We start from the raw sequence: 21,474 nt of genomic DNA, 5'->3' as shown, positions 1-21,474 counted from the left end.
AAAGGTCTTCAACAGATTACAAGGACGCGATCGACATCAAGAAGGGAAAAATGTTAACCCATTCCTAGGGTTACTAGGATTAACAAGAGCTACTATCATTATCTTATATCAAGGAGTCAAAGTGGATACACCAAAAGATCATACATTCAAGATATGAAGCAATGGTGTCCATATCTATAACTTAGATGGGCGCCCGTAATGGTCCTGTGTAATAATACTTATGGCGATTTGCGCTTCAAGAGCGTGTGGTAGTAAGTTAGGATGAATTCCCAAGTGATGTACTCCATGGATATATTATGAGAGTAGTCATTGTAATAGCATTAGGCCTTTTATGAGCCTAAAGTGCCCAACCGGCCACAGTTTAAGTGAGTGTGAACACTTATGGCTATGTATATAAGTGAATATCACTCATAATACAAAGAATGCTCCCATAGTTTTATGCATAAGGCTTTGTATAAAGCACTATGCATAAGGCCTTAAGCATAAAACTATGCATGAGACCTTATGCATAAAGCTTATGCCATTATGAATTTTTTGGACCCAAAGAGGGCCTCTTGGATTAACTTTTGATTAGGAATGGACCAATAGGAAGAGGGCTGGGTGCACATTTTTGACTTCTTTGACCCTAGGGGGCCTAGGCTTTGGTTTGCTAATAGGGCCTAATTACTACTCTTGTCTCCCTACCTCTTGGGGCCTAGGCTTTGGTTTGCTAATAGGGCCTAATTACTACTCTTGGGCCCAAACTTAGAGGTCCCCCCACACACCTCTTGGGCCCAAACTTAGAGGTCCCCCCACACACCTAGAATCACGCAGATTAAAAACCCTAAAAATTAAAAATGTTTAATTTTTTTCCAAAAGTGTGTTTTCTCTCTCAAACTTCCCCCCAACATACTCTAGGTTTGGAAAGCTCATTTTGAACCTCTTTCTTCCTCTTCTAAGCTCTCCATTGTTATAGAAACTCCATACCTTTCAAGCTCTACCTCCTTGTCAAGCTCCCTCTCCCTCTTTCTTCCTTTTCTAAGCTCTCCATTGTTGCGGAAACTCCATCCCTCTCTCAAGCTCTCCCTCCTTCTCAAGCTCCCTCCCTCTCAATCTCCCTCTCTCTCTCTCCAAGCTTCCTCCCTCTCCATTGCTGCAAAAACTCTATCCCTCTTTAGTCTACTCTAGGTTCACGAAGCCTATTCTCAAACTCTAACCCTCTTTTAAGCTTTCCATTGCTGCACTGAAAACCCTGAACTTTCTCTCCTCTCTACTCCTTTGTTGTAAAACAAGCTTTTCTTTTTCCTTCTTCTCTTTTCTTACCACCATGGCCTCTTCCATAAACATGAGAAGACCTAGGGAGAAGGTGGAAGAGCTTGTGCTGCATAACACAAGAGATGAGAATGGAGTTTGGGCTCCAACAAGATTCAAGATTAGGACTTGGGTCTACATGCAGCCAAGCTCTAAGGGACCACATCGAGTGTGTCAACTGGGGAATATGCTACATCATTGGAAGGGGTGGCTACAAGGCTTCAAGCATACTAAGAAGGAAGGAATGGTTGCCATAGTGCAACATGTGTATACCCTTGGAGACCTGTACATTCAAGACCAACGACCAAGGTCTCCTTCAAATTGTTAGTGTAACATAAAAACAGCTTTAACAACATGCTAATATTGGATTTTTTGTTTCAAATTTTCTTATGATTCTCCATTTTCTTATGTCTTTGTGCAGATATTTTTTCCTCTAATTATGTTGAGGAACAATCACTCCAAAGCCTCACTGGAGTTTTCTATGCTATACATACATCCATTGGAGAGACAATGTTTGTATCTCAAAGCCCAAGTGATCTTGTACAGAACAATATCTTTTTCTTTTCTCACTCATATTTTGTAGATAAAAAACTAGAAGTCAATATTAGATAAAATGAAAAAAATCCCTCAAAATGGGAATGTATTTAAAAAATTTGTTTTGGCCATAACTTGAACATGCAAACTCCAAATTTGTCGGACAAAGTAGATCTAGATTCTACTTTTCAAGCTCTTTCCAATGATATGTCACATGAATATGTTTTGACAAACTTTTGGATGAGTTTACCATACCCCCACTTTTTTCATGGGAATGGGATTTTTTCCACTTTATCTAATATTGACTTCCAGGTTTATTTGGCAAGCTAGAAGAGATCCCCAACCCCCCTCTTAACAATCCCAAATGGCCCAAACCTGATGCTGGACCATCTTATGCTTAAAGTTTAAGATGGTAAGTGATATTAAGACATCACTCAAGTTTTCAAAGGCATCTAGGTCAGTAGGGCTAAATTGGTTTTGTCCTTTACATGTTTTTGAGGTAGCTGTGATGATGCAAAATGGATGGATTGAGCGAGTGGCAGTAAGCAAGCATTGGAGCCTAGCAGACCTGCGGTCAACTGGATAGAGATACCCATCAATCCAAAGATCTACATTTTTCTCCTTAGCTATCCTACGAGCTTGGACAGATTGTGGATTAGTAGGATGGGTTTTTTTAGAGCTGCCATACTCTTCAGGAATTGAACATGTTTTTGTACACATGTTCAATTCCATACCAATGCACCAAACAAAAACAATGTATATTTGTAAGGAGGTAGGGTCTGATCTCATTCAAGGATTACTAGGAGAGAGTTGGGAGGTTAATGAGGGGTCACATCAAGGTGATGTGTACAAGTGCAATGTAGTAGATTCTATAGTGTCTTTGAGGTTCTTGAAGACACGCTCTATTTTGTACATGCGTCTGCACTACCAAAAGCACGGGACATGGATCCCACTTCAAGCCTCAGAAGAAGAAATTATGCCTATTGAGGTAGCTGTGATGATGCAAAATGGATGGATTGAGCGAGTGGCAGTAAGCAAGCATTGGAGCCTAGCAGACCTGCGGTCAACTGGATAGAGATGCCCATTAATCCAAAGATCTACATTTTTCTCCTTAGCTATCCTACGAGCTTGGACAGATTGTACATCAGTAGGATGGGTTTTTTTAGAGCTGCCATACTCTTCAGGAATACGAATGTGTAAATCAACCTTCCGTTTTCTAGCTTCACAAGGGGCTACACACACAGCTTGCAAAGGCTCCATAGCTAAGCAGAGGAAGAAGCTAAAGCAGAGAGATCCTCATAGGGGGGGAGAGAGAGAGAGAGAGAGAGAGAGAGAGAATTTTGTGTGTATAAGTGTGTGTGAGAGAGAGAGAATTTTGTAGGTAGAGCTTGCTGAGTCTCCTCACCTTCTTTGTCCTCCTCTTCTTCACTCTGTATTGTTTCTCCATCAATAGCCACACACTTCTCTATCAATAGGGAGTGAGTGAGAGAGACTGTTAAAACTTTGCTGTTGCAGGTTTAACACAAATCCGTTTTTCTAAGTAGAAAATGATATTTTTGATATACAAATATACTAATATGGAGTTTTTCATCAAGAAATTACATTTATAAGAAAAATTAAAAAATAATAATTTTTGGGGTCTTGACTAGAGCCATTCATCTATGAGGTTTACCTAAATTACTAGGCACATTCTTTCACTGATGGAAGTTACAACATGATTCATTTATTTATCCTTGTCCACAGGTTCCTTTATTCCCTAATGAATACATTCTTTTCCAATTAAGTCAGCCTACACAAGAAAGAAATTCATCATAAAAACAATTGTAATTTCGAACCCTCGGTGTCCCGAGTTTCATCCATCTTCAATCCCTCGGCTCACCGAGTCACAAAATAGTCTAGAGCTTACAACTGTCGTGGCAAAAAATCACTCGCATGGTACAATGAGAAGTGTCGCATTCACTCTCTTCTTGCTATGGAAGAGCTTTCAAGCACAGGCTTGTAACTACTAGAAACAACCCTCTCCCCACCTCGTGGTGGGTTACCCAACGAAGGCGGTTGCCCTGATCTCTATTCCAAGTATTTCTAGAGTCGATTGTCCCAGGGGGTACCCAGTTGCCCCAGACCGATTACTTAACAGATCACATCGAAATGGTTGCCCCAAGACAACACGTCTCTTGGTTAATAAAGAAAACAATTTATAAAGAGATCTCCATACTCATCACAATATTTTATTTCAATTGTCATTTGTAGCAATCCATTCAACCAAGATTACATACATAAGATCCTTCATTTACCTCTCTAATATATGACTGGATATATTAAACAATCTATTCAGCCACATTTGCAAATCTACTATTTTGAGTTAGGTACTTACATGGCGAGGAGTAGATTTACCAAAACTTATAGCCTTGGAGGATGGTCAAAGCCGTTTTCTCTTTGAGGTTGATTTCATGGTGCCTCATTACTAACCACTCTGACCTCATTACTAACCAACTTATAGCCTTGGAGGATGGTCAAAGCCGTTTTCTCTTTGAGGTTGATCATAGCCAAGTTTTCATGGTGCCTCATTACTAACCACTCTGACCTCATTTTTAGATTTTCTCGTATCATTCATGTCAACATCTTATTCCTCCCTGTCCTCCGCCCCATTCTAACCCCATTAAAGATCACCACTCCAATAGGATAAGAAGTTATCAATACATCCAATGTCTCTCCTTCATCCCCTTCAACAACATCTCCCACCACCCGTCTCCATGCATGGTCTCTCATCTACATGCTATCCCTGATCTATAATTAGAGTGCATGGTCTCTCATCTACATCTCCCACCACCCGTCTCCATGCGTGGTCTCTCACCTACATGCTATCCCTGCTATTATAATCAGATTGCTCTCTTCCCCGTGACTTGGCATAATAGAAGACAATAGAATACCTAATCGGGTTTGCAGCCTAGGAGCCTTCATTGACTTTGGGTCGGGGGATTGTGTCTTTTCATTATGAGAAAATGCCTTATATACATTTGGCCCTTATTCACACTTGGGTGCCCAAAACTTACTTAACTAAGGCATGTTATGGGCTACCACAACTCCAAGAGGGAACTTAATGCATTCACCTAAAGGAAGAGCAATAGAACACAACTGTCGTAGGGCGCTTACCAATGCTTTGAACTTTAGTCCCTTGAGACCTCCAAGCTCACTTGTTAAGCTCTAAACCTCCAAGCTCCACCTCAAGCCTGTCATCGTAGAGTCGCTCACACCATCGTATAAGGCAATCACTCGCTCTCACTCTTCCACACAAGCATGAAACATACAAGCATAGACGAGGCACAAATGCTAGAATGATCTCTCTTAAGACACAAAGAAGAGCTCTCACTACAAAAGGAGATTGTGTCTTTTCATTACTTATGAGAAAATGCCTTATATACATTTGGCCCTTATTCACACTTGGGCACCCAAAACTTACTTCACTAAGGTCTTGGCTGGCCAATATCTTATAATGTATAACTTTTATGGTGTCTTTTCATGAAACTTATTAATGTCCTCAATTGGAGGAGCATACTTTTTTTTTCGTACACCCGGGGCCTACTCAAGTGGGTGGAGCCGATTTGGAGGAGCATACTTGTTAATCCAAAATGGGATTAACATCCCCCTTACTTGATGTAGGCTTTGTCCGCAGAACCTATTACCGAGGTCGAAAGACCTTGTCACCGAACTCATGACGGTAGAATTTTCAGCGTGATTGAAGCTTTTTGAGGGTTCTTGTGAATGTTGAGTGTGAACGCCAGAACCCTCTGTCCACCATGTCCTCGAATGTGACATGCATGTATGTAGGAAGACATCGCGCAGGTGATGATAGTACAACATCATACCCCTGTCAGAAGGACCTTGATTCATGTCAAATTGTAGTTGTTCAGCTTCATATCCATCATATCGCTCTTTGGATTGATCAATCAGGACCACAAGAAATTTTAAGAATCTAACATTGGCCACAATTGTTGGGTCCGGGATACGGCGCCATGCTTGTATCCAAGTGAGCATCTATTTTCTTTGCTCCCGTATGTCTGTAAAGATTGCTGGCATGAAGATTGGGAAGTTGTAAACAGACATGCGAGTCGCGCTTCTTGGCCTCCTGGAACTCCAGTGGTGTTTATCTTCTCTTTAGTGGCATGTATAATGGGTCAACTCATTGAGTTGGTGGCACACACATATCGGCATGGTTGTATTCTGGAATTGTTAAGAATTCCTTTCTCCAGTTTGGTTGTATTCCAAAAGAAAGCAATAACTAATCTCAGGAAGGTAACTATTTGGATTTCCAATTCAGCCAATTGTGGATTGGCTAATTTTGTCTGCCATGCCACATTAGACCACAATGTACCCTCTCCAGCCACCAAAGGGAGTAGTTCTTCTAAATCTGGATAAGGTACTCGTAGGGTACGGTACACAATGTTGTTTTGTTGGCGTGACCTCAGAGTAGGCCTTGGGTAGAATTCTTCGAGTTGGCTCAAATGGTATTATTTGCATTAACACCTTGAACATCAACTTCGGCTTTAACAATGGATTGTCAAATCAAATGAAGCCTTCATATTCTGCACCAGAAAATGATTCCAAAACTATGTCATTAAAAGCTTCAATATTGTACTGAGGGACAATATGGCGTACCTCCTAAGAAGGTTGTCGTTGGGGAAATGAGTGAGGTGCCAGTATCTCCTCGACGGCGAGAGGGTTAGTGGGAAAATCTATACATGGAGGAATGAGAGTAGAAAAGATGCAATCAGCATGAGACTTGTTACAGTAGGTGGGGCATTAGGATATGGATTAAGTAGTTTACTAGCAACATTAGAATATACTAGGTAAGTGGAGATGAAAGATGAAGATCGTGTCACTTCTTGACCATGACCTGAGCTGGGGGGTGGGCGGCTAGGTTTGTGAGATTTCATAAAATCTTGAAAGTCAAGGATATCCTTAGGATTTATGTTAGGATATTCAATGTGGGTGGCATCAAAAGTATAAAGTACACTAGTGTACATGGATTCTAAATGTTTGTAGATATCATAGTATAGTTTTAGAATTTCAAAAGTGTGATATAAAGAAGACTCACATAAGTTTAGGTGCTGGTTAGTATTGTAGACTTGTAGCCACCCATGGCTTATAATCCATTGACAACTTTGTGCTACCACCTCGTAGTTGTCGGGTGTCTCGGGAATATCATATGGAACAAACACGTCTAATTTTTTGACACTGTTGTCTAGAATTTCAAAGTTTTGTAGCACCCGACACCAACTACGAAGGTTTAACACAATAGGGTGTAATGGATAAAAGTAGATAACCTGTGGATTAGTTAATACTATATCTCCGTAAAATTTCCATTATGATAGTGGGGTCAGCATCACGCTCAGTATTCTACTTAATGAGGGTTAGTTCACCTAGGCCTAGGTCCTCAAATAGATTTATATTGTATTGAAGTAAGGAGAGGGTTAGTGTAGACAAAAATAGAGTAAGAGTTTGAGGAGGGGCCCGAGGGGTTACTGGAGCTGACCTATCTCCGAGGCTCACTCAAGGAGTAGGCGCATTTCATCCGTAGACTCTTGTCTTTGACTGCGATCCTGTAGTGCCAATTGGCGTTCCAATTCTTATAGACGTGAGTCATTGGTGCTGAGGAGGTTTGATATGGCTGTTTCGCAGACCATCTGTGTAGCAACCAACTCCTTGAAGAACCTCGTTGCCTCCTCCTGGGCATGTCTGGCAATAGCCTCTCTTTCTTGACCTCTGTGATCCTCTGAAGTCTTTCGGCAACAGCTAGTCTTTGGCTATCTTGTAATTGTTGGGTGACTTGTGCCATTGCCTCTCGATGTGCTATCTCTATTCTTTGCATTTCAATTTGATTGGCACTAATGGCATCATTAAGGGCTCTCACCTTCTCTACATGTGCCTTGTTTGTTTGTTTCCTTTCTTGTTGTAAAGTGAGTAGCCCTGTTTTCTGCTTCCTTCAGGCTTGAGGATAACTGCTGAATCTAGCTTTGCAGCCCTTCTTCTTTGGCCATGGACATATGCTAGAGCTCTTGTACCTACTGGGCAGAAATAACTGTTAGCTCATGGTTGTGGGTAACCTGTTCCAACTTTGCCTTAAGATCCGTATTCTCGTTAATTCTCCTAACAATAGTTTGGCTTAGAACCAAATTATTGTTTTCCAGTGATTTGTACCTAGCCGCTTGCTCCTCAGTGGCCTTCAAACTCTTCGTGATTACATCTCGATGCATGGCATTTGCTACTGTTAAGTGTTCTTTTAAGGTCTTTACTTGTGTGTTTGACTCTTGAACTTGCTTCCAAAGTGCAGCGTTACGATCTTGAAGCATGTGTGTAGTGAGGAGATGGCAGTGCCATATTCTTTGCTCCTGCTCCCATAGTGGTTCACTTGTGCTCGTAGCCCCTTCTAGTCCAGCATGCGGCAGGTTTAGTAGTCCATCCAAGCCTTCCATAGTTTCTTGCATGAATTGTTCATAATCTATATTTTGTAGGAATGACAGTTGAGGTAGTCTTTCTTCATCCTCCAGACGCCTTCTTTTGCTCGGACTGGATGTATCTTCACCTCTTAGTCTTTTACCTGTATCAAGTGGTGCTACTGGATCTTGCACTGGGATTAATGTTGTTGTCTCAAGTTCTTGTGATTCTTCAACCGACACTGCTTCGGCTGCTGTCTCTGGCTCCATCTCTCCAGGTGTGTCTGCCATGGTAGAATCCTTGAGCGGGGATAATTTTTTGAATATAAGCTGAGCCAAGCTTAGAGGATGAGTCATCTACTACATTTGTTCTTGTGTGACCTGACTAATAGTGGCTTCTTGCAGTGTCAGTACTTCATGGTATAATTTAATTTCTTGTGCCAATTCAGCCTCTATCCTTTGTGATTCCTCAGCCACATCAGGAATGATGCCCCTCATCTTCCTTTCTATTTTCTTTTTCCTCCTTTTATTTCTCCTTCATTATGGCTTGTGTTTCTATGAGGACAACTTGGCTTTCTTGCATCTCTCTGCAGCTATCAGCGCTAGTTGCTCTGGAAGTAGTGCCAACTGCATCTACTTTACTAGTTCGGGTTCTGCAAGGGTCCTCTCTTCACCACATGGTTTAGGACCTGTGTCAGTAGGTATGGTTGCATATATTGGACTGATGGGATTTGAGGTAGTTTTCCATCTCCCGCCGGTGTATGTAGTATGCCCAGTCCTCCTCCTCCTCTTCATAGACTTTTATAATTCTGCTTAGTGGTACCTTGTTGTAGCGGTCCATTGGCTTCACCTACATGATTAACGACATTGCCCTGCATGCCTTTTCTGTGGCCTCATCTCTGATATTCTCATATTCAGCCCCATTGGAATTATATGAGCTCTTCTTCAGCATAGCATCCAAAGGCATCTTGTCAAAATGGGCGTGTACCTTGATTGGTGGTGGGAGCTGCAGAGCTTCACAGATTAGATCTTTCATGATCAGTACCTACTCTGTTGTGCCATCGGCCTTCGTTACTGTGCCCTGCTTGGTAGCTTTGTCAAAGGTTTTAATGTACCCGACATAAAGCTCTATGTTGATGTTCTTGAGAAGAATCAGAGCCATTCTCGAGGCCCACTTTCTCTAGCTTTTCCTTTACTTTTCTGCCTCTTCCAGGATCTGGAGGCACTTCGGGTTGTGATACTACAGCGCCACCTTTCCATGGGCCGTATAGATCTCCTTGTTTTGCTGATGATGGCACCATGGAAGGCTTGGGCATATGGGCCCCAAGTAATTCATCTTTGGTCCCCACGAGCTTCTTATTTTGACTCACCGAGGAGCCTGTAGCGTTGGCCTATGTTACTGTGGGGGTCTCTGCGACTTTGAGGTTTGAGGTCGACATCTGTACATGTAAAGAAAATCAGTTTCCAGATTCCTGGGGCAAATACCACTCCTTTTTTTTGGTGAATGGCAAGAAGGTTAATGTGTCAATGTCGATAACGCCTAAGCTAATTAGGGCAAACGAACACCCATTTGATCCAACGAAGAGTACGTGAAGCCTCTTGAGGTTGTAAAGGCTGTGGAAAAGAAGGAAAACAAAAAACAAAAAAACAAAAAACAAAAAATAAAACAAACAAACAAACAAACAAATTGTGATTGCTCATTAAGGAGCATTTAGGCACTCTGACATGGCCACAATAGAGGAATTGTTGGGGATTACACAAGGACTGAACCCAATGGCTGACATCTTCGAGCCATTGAGATCTATGCCGCAAATTCACCTCCCAATGCCATTGGCTATGCCTATAACAAGTGTGTCATCGGCTTTTACACCCCCTGTGACTTCGATTCCACAAATCCTATAAGTACCAACCCTTGCCTAACATTCCCGTAAATCCTATAAGTACCAACCCTTTCTTGAATGTCCACACCTTGGACATATTGACTAGTCTAGGAAGGGGCGTGGCCTAAGGACTCAGTGAGTCTCTTCCAACAAGAGCACTCACATATGGCCTTAGTGACTCATATAGAAATAGGGCCGTACAAATTTTTAAAATTATGGGCAAATATGACGGAATAACAGAACCTGTTCAATTCATTCAAATGTTTGAACAAAGATGTGAAGCCTTTGGAAATCCCAACTGCCCCACTGAGGTACATGCGTTGAACTTATGCTTAGAAGGAAAAGCTAGTCCATGGTTCATCGCATTGATGCCAGCAATCAAGACCAACTTCAAAACCTTGAAATCAGCCTTTATAAATGGCTTTTCCAAATAAGGTGATCGGTGGAGTGCAGTGACAGAATTCTATTCAATTGAGTGTCAACCCAATGAATCCATTAGAGATTTTATCCTTACGATAAAACTCTTGGACTCACGTTGTGAGTCACGGGAAAAATTAAATGATGTTCAATTGAGGAGATGTTTCATGATGGGCTTGAAGAATAACAGCTTACACAACTTGATCATTGTATCTAATCCGAAAACATTCAATCAATGTTGTAAAGAAGCAATACGTTTAGATGATAACATGCTAGAAGATGATCATGCTACAAGGTGTTCCTCATCTAAACCAAATGAAGCAATGGCAAAAGAAAGATCAATCTCAGAATTGACGTTCCCCGAATTTTATGCAGCCTTGTTTAAAACCTTACAACCAACATCTATAAGAGAGGATGAAAACCTTCAAAACCAAACATCCTTCATGCCTATAAAAGTGACGAGCGAAATGCCTTGTGTTGAATGCAATCACTACGACCATCCTAATCCTCATTGTGCATACAAGGCACCTTTTCTTCTATACTGTATATATTGTAAAACCTTTGACCATGATAGTAAAAAGTGTCGCGCTTCATTTACAATGGACTCAAAACCTTTACCTCCCATGCACCAAATAGAAACAGTCCAAAGGGTAGAAATTGCTCAGGCAGCAGTTAATCAGACACTTCAGTGTTTCTATTGTCATGGACCTCACAAGGTGGCAGACTGCATAGTTTGGAATACCAGTTTGGAATACTTCCATGCCCATAGTCACTAACATCTTGCGACCAATGTGTAAATGATGTGGCATTGATCACATGTTTCAAGATTGCCCACCAAGACGAGTTACTTCAATGCAACTTGTCTCACAAAATACAACTCTTAACATCTTAAGTGTACAAAACGGGCAACTGGCCACGGTACCCTTGAATGTGCTTACACGCTTACAAAAAGCCAAGGCATGAGAAACAGTCAAAAGGAATGTAAAAGACAACACCTCAACATGGGTAGAAGAACATGCTCAAAATAGAACGTAAAAGAGAAAACAAAACCTTCTATACCCAAGAAAAACAAGGGATAACTAACTGTCGAAACCAAGGTTGAATTAAGAGACAGGGAAAAGGAATCTATACAGGACATAAACCCAAAAGGGGACATAAACACGAAAGAGCCAAAAGCTATACAGGATGCAGAAGCATCCACATCAAAGACCACCACACAAACCTCAACACCCATATGTACGACACAGAATACAAAAACCCAAAAGAAAATTCGATCTCGTTGTATGGGTAAACATAATTTAAAATTGACAAACCAAAGAAAGTCAAAGAATGAAACAAGTTCTAGTACATCACTAAGTGAGGATGAAACAAGTTCTTACTCTTCGCTCAGTGCACCACATAGACCAATCAAGAAACTTGAACCAACCCAAACACCCCAAATGGATAATGATAATCACATGACATATGCGGAACGCAAAAAGCAAGCTCAGGAGAGCATGCTTAGCGTGGTTGAATGTCTTACAGGGTCACCAGTTGTGATTGAGCCTCATAATGCCAATCCTAAAAGAGCAACCAAAATACAAAGCCTAGATGAGTACTGCTTTCCCTTTCAAGAGGAAGACATACTCTCTACAGAAGAGTCATTTGAAACAGATTGTATGAACTATAGACTTGAGAAAGCATGTGAGGAATTCGATAATTCCCTTACAAGATTAAAAAAATCTCACAAAACCTCATTCGAAAAAATGCTCTTCTCTCATGATAAAGCCAGCATGACATCAACACTTGTACCTTTAATGGCTCAACCTCAGTTATACAAGGACATCAAACTCTATTTGATTTCGTCTCACAAGATAAATAAGGTAGGAGCTCCAGACATTGCGGCTCCATGAAATGATCTCTGTGCTTGGAGTCACGGTACCTATCGTTAAAGTTTCGCGTTGCTTTCTCTTACTTGCTATATACTTGTCTTTCTCCATACGGCCTCTATATACTATAGCTTTGGAAAGGCTAGATCTGATCTTTTCTGAGCAGAAAAAAGACCAATGGAGCGAGAGATTTCTCCTATGCACCTTAAGCATTCCTTCCTAATTTCCCTATCTTTAAGTAAATGCACGTGCAGCTTAAGAGAGGGATCATACTCTATCAAGGCCTTCCATGCCGTGGCCACCATGATACTAAAAATCTCTTGGAGATTGTTGTCAGTTGTCTGGAGGAGCCGATCTATCTCTGCTTCAGGTTTGACACTCAAAACATTCCCAATTGCCATTATAAGTTCGTGACGTTGGTCCCTTGTCAATTAGAGTTTTCATACAAATCCCTCAGGTAGTTGCTCTGACACTTACATTGGCGCTAGGCGCTTGCTTTGGCTCTGAAAAGCTCATGGCTGAATGCAAGTATACCAGTAAACCTATTGAGATGAAAATGGACAATTTATAACAATACATAGATGGAGACATTCACATTAGTGCATACGTGTGCATTAATATTTGTGTGATAATGCTTACATAACCAATTTGACTACAATAACAAACAAAGGACAAAAATTAATACATGTGTGTGTGTGCATTAGTGCCTAGATGTTTCGGTTCTGCGTTTCACTTTGTCTTTGTAACGGGGTGAAACATTTCATACCAATACTTTGTCTTTGTAACGGGCTGAAACATTTCATACCAATACTTTGCGTTTTGAAATGAAACGTTTCGTGGTGATGCTGATGTATCCACATTAATACACAAAGACAATAACACACAAAGAACATGAAGACAATAACAAACAAAGGACAAACATTAATACATGTGTGTATGTGTGTCCATTAGTGCTTAGACATAAGCGCGTATATGCGCTAATATATGTGTATACGCATGACCAAGACAAGACTCAAGAGATGAAGTAAAATGGGTAGAATAGTCAATGGATATATGCGCTATATATAGTCAATGGCTAGAATGTTGATTCCACCAGAGATATACTTAAGCTATATGGTTAGGAGATAAAGAAAACTATGGATATGGCTAGTTTCAAAGCTATAAACCTAAATCTAAAGCATGATAGAATCATGAATGTTGATTTCACCATGCATGGCTATGCAAAAGCTTATCATAATGAATGGAGTGAAAGAGAGTATCAAGTTAGCTGAACTTCAATACCACCCGTGACAGTGGCACAGATGTTTGCCAATCTCAACACTAGCTCTTCCTACCATTCCTAGGGAACATAAGTGCTCAAAATGCCACCCGAATCAGTGGCACTGAGTACAAATGCTTGGGGTGTTCTACTAATCTATATTCTAGAATCTACGATATGGGAACCTGGAAGTACAACAATGCCACCTGAACCAGTGACAAAGTTGTACACAGGTGGTGCCTAACGAGAAGAGGGAAATACTCGGAAGTGATACATTGCCACCCGAAATAGTGATAGAGTACTATCACAACACAGGTGAATACAAACAAAAAACCCGAAATTGCACAATGCCACCCAAAACAGTGTTACAGTGCACACAGGTAGCAAACAAACAAACCTACAATCACCACCCATCGCATCACTTAGCAGCAGTGGTGAAGTAGGCTGCAATAATCACAACAATGTCCGATTCAACGTTGCAGTGACATTGCAATGCAAATGCAAATGAAGATATTTTTTTTTAAAAATTTAAATATGTTTTACACACAAATTATTGTCCCACAACAGTATCCGGTAACAATAGCGGAGAGGGACAACATATGCAATACAAATGAGAATAATGCATTTTTGAATTTTAAACAAATTCTAATTTGAAAACACATTTGTAAATTCTAATTAAAAAAATCTAAAATTTAAAATTTTTGCTTTCTTTACCTATGCAAATGGTAAGAGAGAGAGAGAGAGAGAGAGAGAGAGAGAGAGAGAGAGAGAAATGGTGAAAATGGGGGGCAATTTTGCGTTTTTTATTTCGGTGCTTTTTATTCGATCGAATGGCTTTCGATCGAAAAGTTTTCGATCGCATGCTTTTCAATCGAATGGCTTTCGTTTGAATATCTTTCGATAGAATCAAATGCTTAAAAAAATGTTATTCCTTGAATTATACATTTATTCACATATATCCTCGTATTTTTCGGTAAAATATCATTATACGAGACGTATAATGCAACTTAGTTATTCTTCATGGCATCGACCATGATCCTTCAAATCTTTCCATATATTTTCCACTCTTTTCCAATCCACTTCCTCATATGGAACCCTTGTCATAGAAATCATCATATGAGCATCCAATGTGTCAAGATGCAAGAGGCTCCTTAGCTTTGATTTCACTTCATTCTACTTCCAAAAGCCTCTTTCACATGTTGCTGTACTTATGGGAACAACCAAAATTCTTTGCCACAATCTCATTATTGTAGGAAACTCTTCGAATCACTTCCCATTGAGAAGCCCATCCTTTGAGTAACTCACATCTGAAATGCAGTATCTCCATGCACCAAACATACTTTTGTGAGGACAAGCATTATACAAAGCCTCCACAAAGCCTTCTCTTTCAGCATAGCATGTTGTAGGATCTACACCTCCAGCACTGAAATGCTCAAAAAGAGTCTTCAACCATGTCGAAGTCGATTCACATCGTCTTCTTGCAAGATCTGGATACCCAACTGGTTCAAAAAAATTCATAGCCTTGAAAAAAAGAGCTTGAAGTAGATGTTGCACATGCTATTTTGCTAGATCCTTTCAATCGTCAAGTGAGCCAGATTCAGCATTTCCAGCATGCTCTCCTTTTATATGATTTTCGATTGATCTCCTAAGTTGCATTATACGTCTCGTATAATGATATTTTATCGAAAAATACGAGGATATACGTGAATAAATGTATAATTCAAGGAATAACGTTTTTTTAAAGCATTTGATTCGATGGAAAGATATTCGAACGAAAGGCATTTGATTGAAAAGCCATTCGATCGAATAAAAATCGTCAAAATATAAAATGCGAAATCGCCCCCCATTTTCACCATTTCTCTTACTCTCTCTCTCTTTTACCATTTTCATACGTTAAAAAAGCAAAAAATTTAAATTTTAGATTTTTTTAATTAGAATTTTCAAATGTGTTTTCAAATTAGAATTTGTTTTAAATTTTTCAAAAATGCATTGTTCTCATTTGTATTGCATATGTTGTCCCACTCCGCTATTGTTACAGATACCACTGTGGGACAACAATTTGTGTGTAAAGCATATTTAAAATTTTTAAAAAAATTATCTTCATTTGCATTTGCATTGCAGTGTCACTGTAACGCTGAATCGGACGATGTTGTGATTACTGCAACCTACTTCACCACTGCGCTAAGTGATGCGATGGGTGGTGATTGTAGGTTTATTTGTTTGCTACCTATGTGCACTATGCCTTTGTTTTTGGTTGGCATTGTGCACTTCCAAGTTTTTGTTTATATTTACCTGTGTGAGTACTCTGTCTCACTGTTTTCGGGTGGCAATGTATCACTTCTGGGTCTTTCCCTCTTCTCTTTAGGCACCACCTGTGTACAACTTTGTCACTAGTTTGGGTGGCATTGTTGTACTTCTAGGCTCCCATATCGTAGATTCTAGAATATAGATTAGTTGCTACTAGAACACCCCAAGCATTTGTACTCAGTGCCACCGATTCATGTGGCACTTTGAGCACTTATGTTTCCTAGGAATGGTAGGGGGAGGCAGTGTTGAGATAGTTGAACGTTTATGGGACTATTACGGGTGGTATCAAAGTACAGCTAGCTTGATCTCTCTTTCACTCTATTCATTATGATAAGCTTTTGCATAGCCATGCATGGTGAAATCAATATTCATGATTCTATCATGCTTTAGATTTAGGTTTATAGCTTTGAAACTAGGCATATGCATAGTTTTCTTTATCTCCTAACTATATAGCTTAGCTATATCCATGGTGGAATCAACATTCTACCCATTGACTACATATAGCGCATATCCATACTTCATCTCTTGAGTCTTGTCTTAGTTGTTTAGACTAGTGGATAGAACCTGTCAAAAGAATCCGAAATGAATGTACCCACCGAAGCTGTCAGATCTTCAGCATGTGGGACTTTCTGCCATTCTTTTGAAGAGATTTGTGGAGAAAACTAAAACGATTCCAAATAATCATCAAGTGCCCCTATACTTCATTCAGCAACTTTTTTGTGAGGAGTTCCTCAACAAGCAAGTCAATTGGGATGATAAGCCACCACGAGGGGGTGTGGCTCAAGGTCGCCCAGTTGATAAAAAGAGAGCAAAGGTGGAGGGGAGAGAAGTACAACATACAAAGCCTCTTGTGCTCCAACCTCATGAGCATATGAACATTCAATCTTTTATCGTCGAAGGAGTTACACTAGCAACTCAAGGTACGACAGCGCAACAACTACTGTAAGACTATGAAGCCTTGTGAAAGAGAGAATGAAGAGCTACGAAGAACCATAAGAGTGCAAGAGGCAAAGCTCTTGTGTGGTATGAAGAAAAGTATGGAGCATTGCCAGATGAATCTCAACACTTTCATTTGAACGATCTTCTTAACAGGCCCATTTCACCATCACCTATTAACTTAGGGGATGATTAAATTTGATCCCCCTCAATTAAACATTTACAGACATTGATTCCCCTATATTAAACTTTTGTAGACATTGATCCCCCTATATTAAACTTTTGTAGACATGAACTTTACTCCAAATTTTGTAACTGCACCAAAATTTTGTGCGTAATGAAAAGAAGTACTTGATGTTATTTTAATTGATTCTAACTTGTGTGTATGAAAACAAAATTTTTGAAGTTCTTGGTGATCTTTAAACTGATTCTGGCTTGTGTTTAAAAATTAAAGTTTTGAAGTACTAAGTCTTGTCATTTTAATCATCTCGAAACAAAACGGAAGCTATATCATCGATCTCTGATACATGAGAGGCATTCGAGTCTATCTCTCATTCTTCTTCTTCATATTCACTTCCCCTTTCCTCAGCAATCACTTCATGTGTTTGCTTTGGAGCTATTCGTATATCTTATTCTACTACTCAGGTTGTTGCAATGAATTGGGGCTTATGTAGCAACCTCATATTGCAAAAGCAGTACACAAGCGCCGAAGCTCTTGTTGCCTTTAATCTGTTACGTCATTTGCTGTGAATAAAATTGTACGCTGACCAATTTCTCTCGTAACTACCTGACAATGCAACAACGCTCAACACACGCACAGCAATGTGTTGCAATTAAAATGTTTGACTATCAGATTCTTTCCACCACATTAGGGGACGTAAGTGTTTGATGGCATCCAAACACCATTCATCACCAAAGTTTTCAATTCTATTGCTAAATTGGACACACTGGTGATAAGCATCTTTACCTTCTTCACCTTGCAATAATGTGCTACACACTTCTTTGAAGTTAGCCATGACCTCACTGTTGCTAGACTGCTCATGCATTTGAAAGGCTGGATGATCTAATGCAAAGGCCGCACCATGAAGTGGAGTATGCATCATAGTCCATCTCTTTGTAGCGCAAAAAGAAATCTCCTTTCGCTCTCTTGCTGTAAGTGTTTCATGAGATTCAGTAGTTTTGATAGCTTGAGCCATCAGCCAGTACACCTTGCCCATGATGCCAAATTTATCGGTGTCAACAATGCGTAGCAACTCCACAAATGGTTTAGCCACACTTTGAATTTTTTGTACCTTACTCCAAAAAGAAGTCGAGGTCACTAAGTTGACACATCTTGTGGTAGCCATAGTATGGGTGGCATGCTTGCTTGTCCATGCCTGAAAACGTCGATCTGCCACAATTTCATGTAAAGCAACTCGAACCAACAAAAGCCTTTCTAACACATAATAGCTTGTCACGAATCTTGTGACGTAGAATATTTGCAAGCACTTATCACTCTTAGTACGAAAGAGTGCATAAGTAAATTGATATTCGCGAATGAATTTCACAATATGGTTAGCTTCTACAAGAGTTCGCTGAACAAAACTCATCTTTCCAATATCTTTTAACAACAAATTCAATGTCTGCGTAGCACATGGCACCCATGTAATCTTAGAATATTTCTCCTGGCACAAAATCAGGCACTGTACATGCAAGGCTTTGCTCCATTGTATGCTTTACTTTATCCAAGTACTCTATGCGCATTTTATTGTAAGGTGGAATAGTAAATTTTGATCATGCTTTCACTATGCAAAACAACGCATCTTGAAATGCAGGGTTACACATGGCATTAAATGATATCCCACAAGCAACAAACGCTTGGGTCCACTTCAAATGCATCTCCAATGTTGCAGTTCGATCAAAGGTAGAATATAGTGGACTAGACTGTTTGCTCACACCATTACTTCATCTTAAGGTAGCAGTGCACATAGAAGGCATCGAGTGCATGTTAGAGGGTTCCCCAATTTGCAAGGAGCATTCTCTTGCTGTTGAACTGACGCATTCCCTGACGCTACTGACGCATTCACTTGTGGACATACCGCATCCTCATCCTGACAAATGCATCCTTGAGAGCATGATTCATGTAATATGTGGCGATATTTGTTACCTTTGGTTACCGCGGCGGATATTGCCTTGGTTTTTAGTTTTGCAACATACTTATATAACTTAGTGCTAACGTTAGGTGGCAGATTAGAACAAGATGCAACATTAACACCGACTCTGAATAGATGCTTCTTAACCCTCGTTGCACTGCCATGAAATTCATGGCCACAAGACTTACACTTAACATGAGATATGTATCTACCATGCTTCAACTCTTCTACATAGTCCCACTCAGGCCCTTGGGATCCACCCATTGTAATCTTAAGCTATTTAAAGCACAAAATGACTCATGAGTAACTTTACATCAATAAATGATCATTGATGCCATGAAATAACCTACACATCTACCATTATGCATTCTACACTTTAAAATTTCTATTTCTAATTCAGAATTCATATTGAAAAATAATTGTATACACAAATAAAGAAGCAAATACAAATAACAAGAAATATCCACGCTTATTGAATCCTACTACCCCAATGCCATTTATGAAGCTAGCTTCTAACAACGGTCTATCAACAATGTCCCACCCCTTAGACTCGAGTGTGAACTATGTTCGAACACAAGGGATTCTAGCTTTTACAATTTAATAACCTATACCCCTAGTATGAGCTATGTTCCAACATAGGGGATTCTAGCTCCTTTAAGTAACCTAAACCCTAGTGTGAATGATGTTCCAACATAGGGGATTCTAGCTCCTTTAATTAACCTAAACCCTAGTGTGAACCATGTTCCAACACAAGGGATTCTAGCTACTTTAATTTACTTAAGCCCTAGTGTGAACAATGTTCCAACACAAGGGATTCTAACTACTTTAATTTACCTAAGCCCTAGTGTGTGAACAATGTTCCAACACAAGGAATTCTAGCTACTTTAATTGATCTAAACCCTAGTGTGAACAATCTTCAAACACAAGGGATTCTAACTAAGACTCACTAACCCTAGTGTGAACTATGTTGAAACACAAGGGTCTCAACTTATCTAAATTGCCTAATTTAATAGTTCTAACTAAATTAGATTTTTTTTTCTTACCACAAGTGGCAAGAGGCAGATTCTTTTTGTAGGAACTCGGGGAATTGTACAATGACAATGCAGCCCATAAGCAAGCTTATATAGCTTATAGTAATTATTTCGATAGAATTGAATTCGAACGAAAGGCATATGATAGAATACCTTTCGACAATATGACATTCGATCGTATACCATATGATCGATTTGCTGGGACTAAAACATTAAGTCGACTAATGACTGACGTGGCATGGAATAATATGATCGTATTTTAAGTGTATTTGACTAAATATGCCCTTATTCATGTATAACGTATAACTCGTATAACGTATAACTCGTATAACGTATAACATGTATAACGTATAACTCGTATAACGTATAATGCAACTTAGAAGAATAACTTTAATATTTAGTGACTCTTATATTTAGATGCCTCACAATACATTAGGGTTTCTGTCTCCTTGAACTTTGAGTGCATACACTACATGATAAGTTTTTTCATCTCTGACAACACTTATGAAAGCAACATATTTTTAGGTTTGTGGAGGTTTTATCATTTTATTGTCATGGTCTTATTACTGATACACTCTGTGAAAAGATGGATGCAAGTTGTTTGGATTTGGATAATTTGGCCTTGAATCTATCATTTGTATACATATTTGCAGCATAAATATGTTTACATAAACAACCATTCAAATTTCATATCAAGTGTGCATCTTTTGATAGAGATAGTTGAACAATTTGTTTGTGCATTAAGAGAGAGAGAGAGAGAGAGAGAGAGAGAGAGCTGGGGAAGGGAGAGGTAGAGGGAGAGGGAGAGTTATACTTCAACAAGTGTGGAGAGAGAGAGAGAGAGAGAGAGAGAGAGAGAGAGAGAGAGAGAGAGTTATATTTAACATGTACATCAAAGTAGAAGCCATTAGACGACTTGTCATGGGTTGTGGTTCTGGATATGCCAAAGGTTTTGATTGGTGATGTTGGGTGGCTATATCAAATCATACTCAACCATGGTAAGATGAGAAATAAGACAGATGCAACTTTGTATGAAAGGCATTTTTCATGAACTCACTATTTTTCTTGCTTGTTTTTGACGCAATTGGAAATGCAATCAGGTCCACCCTCGAAGTTGGATCTTCAATACACCCACACCCCTCCCACGACTACGACTGGCACAGATATAGAAGCCCCTAAGCTGATTGCATTATCGAGATTTGTGAGCGAGGACGATATACCTATCTTGATGTGTTCCTACATAGGTGAGAACAATATTGTTGGAGTGTACAAGCTGCCCTCCTTCACAGAGAGGGCCGTCCTCTTCTCACCCGAGCCCATCCAGTCCCTCGAGACTGGGCCCAGTGGGCTGGCATTCTTAGGTGATCGTGATGGAAGGGAATCCTAG

General features: G+C 39.9%; 1 protein-coding gene across 1 annotated transcript in view; it reads left to right on the top strand.

The window, feature by feature from the left end:
* Nucleotides 1–21,474, top strand: part of LOC147621227 (zinc finger CCCH domain-containing protein 17-like) — a 58,508-nt gene extending 37,034 nt beyond the window's left edge. The window contains exon 3 of the mRNA XM_086824430.1: nt 21,188–21,474. Within this exon, the coding sequence (XP_086680556.1) occupies nt 21,188–21,474 (287 nt within the window). The remainder of the gene's footprint in view (nt 1–21,187) is intronic.

Source organism: Cibotium barometz, chromosome 30, assembly GCF_041138505.1.
Source record: "Cibotium barometz isolate CiBa-2024 chromosome 30, ASM4113850v1, whole genome shotgun sequence".
In the NCBI taxonomy this organism is placed as follows: domain Eukaryota; kingdom Viridiplantae; phylum Streptophyta; class Polypodiopsida; order Cyatheales; family Cibotiaceae; genus Cibotium; species Cibotium barometz.
Note: the sequence above shows the minus strand (reverse complement) of the source record. Positions and strands in the feature narration are given on the sequence as shown.